The sequence below is a fragment of the Dipodomys ordii genome, unplaced genomic scaffold (genome assembly GCF_000151885.1).
Source record: "Dipodomys ordii isolate 6190 unplaced genomic scaffold, Dord_2.0 Scaffold150, whole genome shotgun sequence".
NCBI classification, from domain to species: domain Eukaryota; kingdom Metazoa; phylum Chordata; class Mammalia; order Rodentia; family Heteromyidae; genus Dipodomys; species Dipodomys ordii.
This window is the reverse complement of record NW_012267366.1, coordinates 6,049,804-6,061,899: the sequence shown is the minus strand read 5'-3', so window position 1 is coordinate 6,061,899 and position 12,096 is coordinate 6,049,804. Positions and strand designations below refer to the sequence as shown.

Here is a 12,096-nt window from a genome sequence, read left to right as displayed (position 1 = left end):
TGTTGTTTTTCAACATGCCCTCAATATGCTGAGACGCTCCAGGCCTACTTTTTCCTCCACACACCACGCACCAACCAAGCTGTTGTTGTATCTTCACAGACATCCCTAGTGGCCAACTTAAGAGCTCTTACTCCAGGATGCCTTTGAGCCATTTCCCTCATTTGGATCTATACACACTTTTTAAATCTTCTCTCCTTCTTATGTCTTTTTATGGCAGAAAATCACTTTGTCTTTCCTCTCCTCCTTCTTGCCCTCTTCTTGTTCTCCTCTAGTCCTCACTTGTTTTGTGAAGAAATGACTCTGGTCACCACTATAGTAGGGGAGGAGAATGACATATATTCTTGTTCAGAGGAGAGGGAAAACAGAAGGATCTGAAATGAAATCACGTGCAGCCAAAGAGCAATAATTTCAGGACCCTTGAAAGTGCTTGAGTCTATGTGCCAGGTACATAAGGCTCTCGTTCTCTTCTTTTCTCTCTCTAACATCCAGTAATAGGGGAAATTTTTGTATTTCACTATCTTCCTACCATCTTTAGTTTCTAATATTATGAATGCCTTGCCTTTCATTAAACATGCTTCCTGTTTCAGCTCTGCTGGAGTTGTACATTTGAAAGACTGGAAACCTCACCATCATGTGTAACACTGAGTCTATGGTGTATGTCTCTCCATTTCCTAGCAATTTATTTTCAAATGAACCTATGAACACATATTTACAAATGTGCAAACCTATTCAGATGCAAACGGAGTGTTTCTGATGTTCCTGAGGATGCTAGGAGCACATATGGACTATGACTCTGATGAGGAAGATGATGTTAATGATAAAGTGACAAAGATGACAATGTGTGGCTGAAGACAGTGGTCATGGCAGTGACAATGATTAACAGTGATGTTGGAGCCATTGATGAGGAGGAGAAGCACAATGACCATAGGTTTGGTTTGCTGGGTACTTTCCCTATGCCAGGTGCTATGCCAAGTACCTTACTTCAATTAGCTCCCTTAGTCATTATAATCTCCTGTGATGCGGCTTCCTTTTTTAATACTCACCTTATACAGAGGGAAACTGAGGATCGCACAGCCAGCAAAGTTAGGCAGAGCTCAAGTTTGAATGGAGGCCTGTGTGGGCTCAAAACTTTCACTCCTAACCATTGCCACGAAGGGCCCAGCACCCAGTATGAGCTGGTACTGTGTCTGTGCCAGTGCTTAGTGAACATGCCAAGTGTTTCTCACAAGCATTAGGAGAAGGGGGAAATCTCAACTTCAGTGTTTTGTTCTTTAGAATTCTGTACCCTTTTCTTCCAGTGAACCCCTCAGAGGGCCCATTTCTGAAAAATGTCCTACTAATGACACAGGATTATAAAGAGTCTTTTTTTCTAGAACCAAAATGTAACCTTTGTATCTGAATCTAATTAGAAATATTTTCTCTTCCAGAGGCAGGTTTTTCCTCTCCTTGCTTACAGATTTAAGAGGTTTGTTGGTTGCCAGAGAAAAAGTTCCCCAAATGGTAACTCTCCAAAATGATAGATCCTGACCTGGGGACCTTCCACCTCACCCGTGCTTCTGGATGAATGGCCCCTCTGGCTCTGGCTGCTGAGGCCGTTTGAGGGCTGAATGTCTGGAAGAAAATTGTAGGGTCTCATGTCAGGAGCAGCCCTCCATGGAAAATGAACACTTCTTGTTTTGTACCTTCCAGAGGTCCAGGGAGTGATTTTCTTCCTGTGGAGTCTTACTCTTTAACCTCTGCATCAAATATGGGCCTTGAGGGAGCTCTAATAAAAGCAGATGACCCTGGAAGAATATGGATCTGATTAATACCCTGGGAACTGAGCCCAGGGAGAAGGCAATCTGCTTTCTTCAGAGAAGTGAGGCCAGGTGGGACAATAGGAAACTCATGGCTGGAACACAGTAGGTACCTAGATGGTTTCCAAAAGAGTGAACAAATGAATGGCTATGAATCTAGTTTTCCTGTTCCTGCCTTACACTCAGGTCTGTGTGACCCCAGTAGCCATCACAGGTCCTTCGGAAGCAAGCTAAAGATAGTCTGGAGAGGAAATAAGACCACAAACACAGAGACAGCTGACAGAGAAAGGAATCACAGTGCCTCCCTCAGCCAGTCTCCCAGATTTCTCTTGAGCTCTAATAAAACCCAGCAAAATCTAAGGAAATCCAACTGGTGATTCTTTGGCTTTCTCCCTCTTTCTGCCTTCACTCTCATGCCCACCCTTCAGAAACCACAGAAATTCTTCCTCTGACATCTCTGAGAATACTGGATCTGACTTCTTCCCTTATCAGGGAAGCACCACTTGCTTCTGGAAAGAGATGCTGAGTTTTCACTCAGGACAAGTGCAATGGCCATGATATAGAAGAAGAGCATAGGCCTAGAGGTTTAACATAGCTTTTATCCAATCATGGAAAGTTCATGGGTGCCTTAAATCTCTGACATCTACTCCAGTACTTTGTCTAGTAGGGTATTAGACAAGTCTGATTAAAGAGTATCAAGATCCTCACTCATAAAAACCTTTGACATTTTGGTGTTTGAACTAAACTATCTCATACCCTTTGTTATTAGAGGGTGACCCTTTCTTATTAGAGGGTGGTTACAATAGAGATGCTCGAATTCCAGTGTGGCTCTGGCCAGTAGATTGGGCTCAAGGGCTCCTCAACAGCCTTTGACATTTGAAACGAAGGTGATGGATCAAGTCATCAGCTTTGGGGAAAGGATCACAGATCTGCAATTCAGCATTCACTATGCTGGAGGAACTTGCATAAGTCACTTGATCTCTGAGCCTCAGCTTCTTACTCTGCAAAACAAGAAATGTAGACCGAGCCAGTGACTCTAATAGTTGAGCAGGGACACCCTGGAATTCTTACTGAACTATGAGAGCTTCTTCTCTTCTGCTGCGTGCTAACCTTTTTATTCTTGAACTTCTATCAGGAACAAATATAACACCCTTCAACATACACACACAAATATTATTGTATTATTTGTTTCCTTAATATTGATATCTTTCCAGGCACTAGTAGCTCACCCCTGCAATCCTAGCTACTCAAGAGGCTGAGATCTGAGGGTCACAGTTCAAAGCCAGGCTGGGCAGGAGAGTCTGTGAGACTCTGATATCCAATTAATTAACAAAAAAAGTGAAAGTGAGCCTGTGGCTCAGTGGTAGGGTGCTAGCCTTGAGCAAAAAGCTCAGTAACATTGCCCAAACCCTGAATTTAAGCTCAAGGACTAGCACACACAAAAAGAAGTTATTCCTTACATATAACATAAAAATAGAAAAATGATCATTTAAAATGATGAGATGATAAAATAAACATAAACATTTTTCCATATATATTTTGATTGTAAAAATACTGTACAGAGGGGTCACAATTACATGAGTAGGGTAATGAATATATTTCTTATCAAGCATTGTTACCTCCTCCTTTGTTTTTCCCCTACCATCCCTTCCCTCCCCACCTCCCCAACTCCACCCTCCCCCCCACATAAATAATTTTTATGGCACCTTAAGGTATGGACTTTCCTCCTTTCCTCAGGACGATCTTAAAGCCCTTGGTGTCAATGGCTAGTTGAAGTTACTGCACCTCTCTTCATCCTTGCTTCACCAATATCAGATCAGGCCTAATACTGCACTCTGTTCTTTCCACTAGGACTTTCCCATAGCCACTTCCCATCCTCACAAATAATGGTCTCTGTTAATCTTCCTGTGACCACTACAGTTTTAATAGATAAAGTAGTGTTTGGGGGACCTTTTTTCCAATGTTAATGTGAATAGTCATATTCTTTTGGAAGAATGACTAGATATCTGCATGTAAAAGGCAACCAACCATAAGGCCAGTGACTATTTTGTGTATTCTTCATATTTTAACCAATTTGGGAATACATTCATGTGGTAATTATATTCACAGCACTGTTGAAAAAAAGGCCCTGTGCTGATGTTTAAAGCTCAGAAAATTTAATCACTGGCGCAAGTAATTATTGCATCCTATGGGGAGAGAAAACCATTTTTTACCCAGTTGGAATTACTTCTTAGACACTGAGTGTATCCTAGATCCTGGATGGTGAAACCATACATACATTGTATTAAAGGACAAAAATTATGCTTCTCTTGTTTGGCTCACAGCAAGTAGCTAGTGAATTTTATACAGAATTAGGTCATTCATTGAGGATGTAAGTACTGGATAAAACATAGCCTAGAATAGTGTGGATGGCAAGGGACGGAATTCTTAGCAGAGGTTTTTTAGCAAGTCTTGCAAGAAGGGACAATGACTACCTCTCATGGTGTGGGGATCCACGCATGGGCCACACACCAACGCTATAGAGAATGACAAACCACAATAGCATGGTGGTCCTGCGTGATTTTTTTTTGTTAGATGTGGGGCTTGAACTCTAGGCCTGGGTGCTGTCCCTTAGCTCTTCAGCTCAAGGTGAGCACTCTACCATTTGAGCCACAGAACCACTTCTGGTTTTCTGATGGTTTATTGGTGATAAGAGTCTCATGGATTTCCCTGCCTGGGCTGGTTTTGAACTGAGTTCCTCAGATCTCAACCTCCTGTGTAGCTAGGATTATAGGCGTGAGCCACCGAGTATTATCACTAGATGATAATGTCACAGTCATGTTGCTTTGTGAATGCATGCTCTGTGGTATTCACACAATGATGAAATAGGTCAATACTGGTTCTCAGAATGTGTCATGGCAGCCAGGCACAGGAGAGGGGGGAGGAGTGTTCACACCTGTAATCCTAGCTACTCAGGAGGCTGATATCTGAGGATCACGGTTCAAAGCCAGCCTAAGCAGGAAAGTCTGTGCAACTCTTTTTTGTGTGAAAATTCCGTACAGAGGGGTTACAATTACATGGGCAAGGTAATGAGTACATTTCTTATCAAGCACTGTTGCCTCCTCCTTTGTTTCCCCTTCCAATTCCTTCCGATCCCCCCCCCACGCCCCGCATTGTTGCAATGGGTCCACCTGTATCCTTTTCCCTTCCCCTCCACAAATTATACCAACATCAAACACAGTGAAAACAAGGGTTATACCGTGAGACTCTTATTTGCAATAAACTACCAGAAAACCGGAAGTGGTGCTGTGGCTCAAGAGGTAGAGTTCTCTACTTGAGCTGAAGAGCTGAGGGACAGCACCCAGGCCCAGACTTCAAGACCCACGACTGACCAAAAAAAAGAAAAAAGATAAAGAGAATAATGAAAAACTAAATTACACAAACCAAAATGTAGAAGATCAAAGTGGGTCACATTTATAGCCTGCTGGGGCCCTGACTCCTCCAAACACCTCAAGTTTTAGAGGCTTATGGAAGATGTGAAGCTTACTCTAGATCAGTAGGTGTGCCTTCCTTCCACGTGACCTCACTCTAATAATCCCAAGAGCTCCACAGGGCCTTCGAGAACCAGTAGCCACTCAGATTGAGTTGCTATGAGCCCTCCCCACGTAATCACGTTAAACATTTGCTACTTCAGACCAGGGGCCTTGTGGCCATCTTATAACCTAGAAGTAGGTTGAGAGGATGCTCCACCAGCCCTCCAGACACACAGTCAGAGCCACATGAGGCTGCATTCCTTAAGGACAAGAATTCCAGTGAGGAGGACAGGGGAGGGCCTGGGGAGGAAAGGATTATGCTAAGGCTCAAGTGAGGTAATGCATACGAAGTTCTCAGCACTCTACTCAGTACATGTTAATATTTGCCTTCTGTGAGAGGAACAGAGGCCTGCAGGAGACAGCCTGCCCCAGCAAAGTACCCCCCACCTCTATGTAGGAGGGTTCTAGAGTAGTCTTACATCTGGACCAGGCAGGAAGAGAGAGGCTTCCAGAAGGAAAGAGAGCAGTCATCATGGAAAAGCAATCTAGGAATAATCCTAGCCTCACAGGAAACCCAAAGGTGGCACACACACACACACACACACACACACACACACACACACGCACGCATATGCGTGCGTGTGTGTGTGTGTGTGTGTGTGTGTGTGTGTGTGCAAGAGCACTTATGCCAGTATTGGGGCTTAAACTCAGGATCAAGGAATTTTTAGTTTTTTTTTTTCTTTAGATGTTTTTCAGTCGTGGGGCTTGAACTCTGGGCGCTGTCCCTCAGCTCTTCAGCTTAAAGCGAGTGCTTTACCACTTGAGCCACATTGCCACTTCTGGTTTTCTGGTGGGTTTATTGGAGATAAGAGTCATGGACTTTCCTGCCCGGGCTGGCTTTGGACTGCCATCCTCAGATCTCAGCCTCTTGGGTAGCTAGGATTACAAGCGTGACACACCAACACCCAGCTTTTAGGGTTTTCATTCTAGGCTGGCACTCTATCACTTGAACCAGATTCACTTACAGCTTTTTATTCTGGTTAATTGGAGATCCGAGTCCATGGAGTTTTCTGCCAGGCTGGCTTCGAACTACAATCTTCAGATCTCAGCTCTTTGAGTCGCCAGGATTGCAGACATGAGCCACTGGTGCCTGGCTTGGAAATGTGTCTTAACTTCTACTGAGTTGCCTGTCACCATCAGCATTTGTCTTGCATGGATGGCCAGCCACAGGTGACCTCGCTGGCCATTGCTGTTCTTGTCCTCATCATTTCCACCCCACCTTCCCTTCAGCTTTTTTAAAATCCCTCCCTGAGGGTTCTGGCTACTGGGAGGGACAGGTTAGACTCTTGGGGAGAAGAGGTTCACTTGTGAACCTCTTTAAGAACTGTGTGTCACAATGAACATTGGGGCGGGAGGAGAGGGAGGGGTAAGTGGGAGAGAAAGAAGGATGGAGTAACAATGATTAAAAGCACATTTGCTGGGCTTGGAAGGTGGTTCAGTGGTAGAGTGCTCACCTTGCATGCACGAGGCCCTGGGTTTGATTCTTCAGCGCCACATAAGCAGAAAAAGCCAGAAGTGGTGCTGTGGCTCAAGTGGTACAGTGCTAGCCTTGAGCTGAAGAGCTAAAGTACAGTGCCCAGGCCCAGAATTCAGGTCCCATGAGCAACCAAAACAAAAACAAAGAAAACACAAATGTACTTATTGCCTTACTTATGGAACTGTAACCCCTCAGCCCATCACCTTCTCAATAAAAAATAAAATAAAATAAATAACTTTGTGTCAGTACCACAAAGAATTGCCCTGCTGTTTTTTCTTCTGACATGCCCCCTTGTACTGACAAATGTGATCAAAGACGTGTGCACCTTCACTAGATTATAACCTCCATGAAAGCAGGGACCTTTGTCTCCTTCACAGTTTCAACTCTGGACCTCAGCAAAGTGCTAGCATGCAGTGAGCATTTAGCAAATGAAGTACAGATGCTGGCACACATGTCCAAATGAGTGATGTGTTGGAAGGGTGATGTTTTCTGGGCGGAATCAAGAAGCACTGATCTTGGCCTGAGCAAATCACTCAGCATCACGATAAGCATGATATCTGTTCCCTGTTTTGTTTTCTTTTAAAAATTATAGGCAATGATTATACCCTATCCTCCCCCACCCAAAAAAAAAAAAGAAGTACCCTTGACCTGGGGCAAGCCCCTTCAGGCTTTTGGGAAGAAAATTGCTTCCTGACTCTGCTCAAAGGGGATGACTGGGTTGCATGCTGAGTCACCTTGTGGTTTCCAGAGGCCATGGTGCCCATAAGAAGACAGGCTCTGGAGGCATTCCAGTGCCCCCTGCCAAGGTCGTGACCCACCAGTTGCTCTCCACAAAGGTGTTTGCACAGTATCCTTCCCCTGCTCACGCCTGCCTCAGAGAAACTCCCCTTGTTCTGTGCATTTGACATACATTGATTGCCTGGCGATATGATGGAGTTGTTCATTTGTTAAAGCTGCCTTTCTGTAGCAAGATATTATTTGTTTATTTCTAGCCCTCTGGGGTGCTGAGCTACCTGTCTTTCTGGTGTGAGAGGCTGTGTTGATGATGTGCAGGGGAGGAAAAGAGGACAAGATGACCACAGGACTCAAGTCTACACAAGCAAGACAGGGAGGTCAAGAATCTGAGTTGCCCCAGGCTTGCCTAGGGAAACGGAGGATTATTGAATTATTATTGAGCCCAACCAGACTCCAGGGCTGCACAGATCCCTGAGTTAGACATGGTGCCTGCCTTCTCCATGGCAACAAGGCTAAATATGGACGCGTTTCCATGGAGAGCCATATCACAGCTGCAGCCTTGCTTCCTCCAGGAAGCACACTTGCTGGGTTCCCTTGGCCTCACAGGAGGTGGCTCTGGGTCTCGGGGAAGTGCCTCTGATATTGTGAAAATGCCTCACACTTTGGAGAAGTTTTGGTTTCTAGTAACCATTCCATTTCTCCGGTTTTAGACTCATCCACACCCCCTCCTCTAGGCAGTTGATGTTGGGCTAGGCCACAGGTCAGACAGATGTGATGATTGGAAAAGTGACACTGGAGCCAGCGATCATTTCCTGCAAGTCATCCCACCTTCACCATGCGCTAAGGAGTGGCTTTTCAAGAGGAAGGAAGCTGTCACTGGTCAGAGGGAGCTAGTGTGTTAATGTACCGTTGCTCCACTCGGCAAATGTCCTTTGTGAGAATTACTGCTCCAAAGACTTTTTGAAATACTTCCTGAGCATTTCCATAATTTAAAAATAATTCCATAATTATGGCTACAAAGAGATATGTGATGTCCCATTCCATATTCATAGAATATTTAAATGTGACAAGGTTTCATTTTTCCTTAAGGGAAAAATAAGTCTTTGCTGCTTATTAGAATGTGAGTGAATGAAATCTTTGCATATCTTAAGAGTCTGACATAACAATGGGCATGGAAATTTGTTTTTGTTGAGGGCTAAACATGTAAGCTGAGTATTAGACAAAACCCATTTGGGGCTGGGAAGGTGGCTCAATGGTAGAGCGCTTGCCTTGCATGCATGAGACCCTGGGTTCGATTCTTCAGCACCACATAAGCAGAAAAAGCTGGAAGTGGCGCTGTGGCTCAAGTGGTAGAGCGCTAGCCTTGAGCTGAAGAGCTGAGGGACAGCACCCAGGCCCAGAGTTAAGGCCCCACGACTGGCAAAAAAAAAAAAAATAAAACAAAAAAATCCCATTTAACAGTGCTAGCTATTTGGAGACTTCATCTTCTGGGTTTTTATTAAACCAGGTCTCTCTAAGCACAGCAGAGTATATGGATTGTGTTCATGTATATTCAGCAATCTCTAGAATGCTTATGTCTACCTAGCGAGCTGGAATGTGCTCCTGGGTTAACTAAGCTATGGAAAGTCTTCGAGGGGGGAGCGCTCTGGTGGTAATTACCGTGTCTTCAGGAAGATTCATGTTGTATGTACTGTGTTGCAGGCCAAGAGTCATCAGAGCTGAGTGATGGATAACCTGCAGTCTCAGAACCTCTCCATGGACATGACCGACTCCCCTCCAACCTTGGCCAATAACAGACTGGAGAATGGCATGGCCCAGCTGATCACCACAGAGGCCTGGAACATCAACTCTACTGATCTGGTAAAGAAGGCCTTGGTGACTGTGCCAGCCCCATCCATCCTCAACCCCCCTGCTGAGTCCCAGAGCGGCATGGCTCTGAAGGTGGCAGCCACTGTGCTGCAGCCCCTGTGCCTCGGGGAGAGCCCAGTGGTGATGCCCATTCACATGCAGGTGGAGGGCGGCTCGGCACCAGAGCTCAACCCTAATGCCAACACCACCTACGTCATGACCACACAGGGCCCCGTGCAGCTGCCTGTGGTGTTGGAGCAACACGTTTTCCAGCACCTCAACTCCCCTCTGGTCCTGCCACAGGAGGCCCCATGCTCCTCCAGTGCTATCCACAACAACCTCTTTCAGGGGGCTGAGGACCCCGAGGCCCAGCCCCAGCTTCTGGACCTGAGGATCCACAGCCAGCCACAGGAGCCTACACTGCCATTTGAAACTGTGCTCCAGAATTTATTCCCTTCCCAGGGCTCTCTTGGCCCCCCACCCTGCCAGCCTCCTCCTGGCTATGCCCCAGTGCCCCCACAACCATTCAGCTCCCCCTTGTCTCCCTTGGTCCCACCAGCTACCCTCTTGGTGCCCTACCCTGTGATTGTGCCATTGCCAGTGCCCGTCCCTATTCCCATCCCCATCCCAGTACCCCAGAATTCAGAATCCAAGTTCAGCTCCAGTTTCCCCAAGCCTCCATCTTCCTTCAGCCTGCCTTCATTTAAAGGCACTCAGACCTCTCTGGAAAAGGATGAACTGAAACCCCTAGACATCCTCCAGCCAAAGGAGTACTACCAGCTCAGCCGCCACACGGTCATCAAGATGGGGAGCGAGAATGAAGCCCTGGATCTTTCCATGAAGTCAGTGCCCTGGCTCAAGACTGGTGAAGCCAGTCCCCCAATCTTCCAAGAGGATACAGCCCTAGACCTGTCACTGGCAGCCCACCGGAAGTCTGAGCCTCCCCCTGAGACATTATATAACAAAAGTGGGCCCACAAACCCAGGTCACCCTGTGATGGAGAAACTTCCCAGTGGCATGGAAATGCCCTTTGCCCCTGCCATGCTCCCTGAGGCTTCAGCCATGATGGATAGCCACAGCAGCAACAGCAATGCTGTGGAGATGGTCAGCCAGCCCAGCTACCCCAGCAGCGACGTCAAAGCTGAAAATAACACTGAGGTTGTAAGCGAATCCCAGGCAGCCAAGGTCATTGTCTCGGTTGAAGACACCATGCCTACCATCTTCTGTGGCAAGATCAGAGGCCTCTCAGGGGTGTCTACCAAAAACTTCTCCTTCAAAAGAGAAGACTCTGTGCTTCAGGGCTATGACATCAACACACAAGGAGAAGAATCCCTAGGTAACATGGAGTCCCATAGGAAACCCATCAAAAACCGGGGCATAAAGTTAAAGAAAATGAACTCCCAGGAAATACATATGCTCCCAATTAAAAAACAACGGCTGGCCACCTTTTTTCCAAGAAAATGAATAATGGTTTTGAAAAATTTTTTATGATTATCACATGGGAAAAGGTGCATTGGTTTTTTTTAAAGGCATTTAGAACAAAGTATCTTTGTTAATTATTTGGGGGAGTAGGTGGGAAGCAGAAAGGTGAATTGGCTCTAGAGGCCCTGTAAGCTAGTATCATTTTCTTTTTTTTTTAATTTTTGACTTTTCACAAATGAGTAAATAAGAGCAACCTATTTTTCAAGCAGATTGCACATTTTTTGCAGCTTTAATGGAATATTGGGTGAATCAGAGGGGGTTAAAAAGCTATTTTCCTTGCCACAAAGTGCTTTGATGATGTAATACCTAATAAAGGGTAGGATGAATATTTCACAATAAATGTTTGTTTGCACTAATTGGTTGCTGTATTCTGTCATTTAAAAAATTTGCGTGCCGGGTGCTGGTGACTCATGCCTATAATTCTAGCTACTCAGTAGGCTGAGATCTCAGGATCACTGTTCAAAGCCAGCCTGGGCAGGAAACTCCGTGAGACTCATACCTCCAATTAACCACTAGAAAGCCGGAAGTGGCCCTGTGGCTCAAAGTAGTAGAGTGCTCACCTTGAGCTGAAGAGCTGAGGGACAGCACCCGGGCCCAGAGTTCAAGCCCCACAACCGACAAAAAAAAAATGTGCGTTCCTTAACTGGCATGATTTCTTATAGAGCTGTAAGTCATCTATGTTTAAAGACCTAAGCTCTTCAGGCATACTGAGAGTTATTACCTTTAGGAAAGCACAATTAAGAATATGTATGGCCTCGGCAGAGTCACCTCACCTCTAGGCCTTGAGGCTTGTTTAATTTGTAAAACTGCAATGAAAGAAGATATGGAGGTGAGTTCCAATTCCTAGAGACCCCTTCTGGTTCACACTGCCCTTGAGTGTGTTGAATTCTCAGAATTCTCTATGTCCTGAAGCAAGTCTCTAAAAGCAAAAGTAACTTAGCCAGGTAATTACAGCACTTGGGAGGCTGAGGTAGGAGAATTTTAAGATTAAGGGCAACCTGGACTACCTCGATAATAATGGTTGCAGATCTTCAAGTCAAAAGTATTGTTGAACCCATTCAGAATAAAAAGAAAGCCTGGGCTGCTGGTAGATTTAGATATATCATATGTTTTCTCTGCTTTGGTTGGAGCTGTTTAGGGTGGGAATCAGGGAAGGATGAGAAAGTAGTTCTTTGTGAAGTTAGTC

At 45.4% G+C, this 12,096-nt stretch overlaps 1 protein-coding gene across 4 annotated transcripts in view; it reads left to right on the top strand.

The window, feature by feature from the left end:
* Nucleotides 1-11,266, top strand: part of Rai2 (retinoic acid induced 2) — a 62,250-nt gene extending 50,984 nt beyond the window's left edge. For 2 of the 4 annotated variants that reach the window (XM_013032137.1, XM_013032136.1), the window contains exon 2: nucleotides 9,282-11,266. In XM_013032137.1, the coding sequence (XP_012887591.1) occupies nucleotides 9,306-10,892 (1,587 nt within the window). In that variant the 5' untranslated portion in view covers nucleotides 9,282-9,305 and the 3' untranslated portion in view covers nucleotides 10,893-11,266. The remainder of the gene's footprint in view (nucleotides 1-9,281) is intronic. The other 2 variants (XM_013032139.1, XM_013032138.1) reach the window with 2 other exon arrangements.
* Nucleotides 11,267-12,096: the final 830 nt, after the last annotated feature.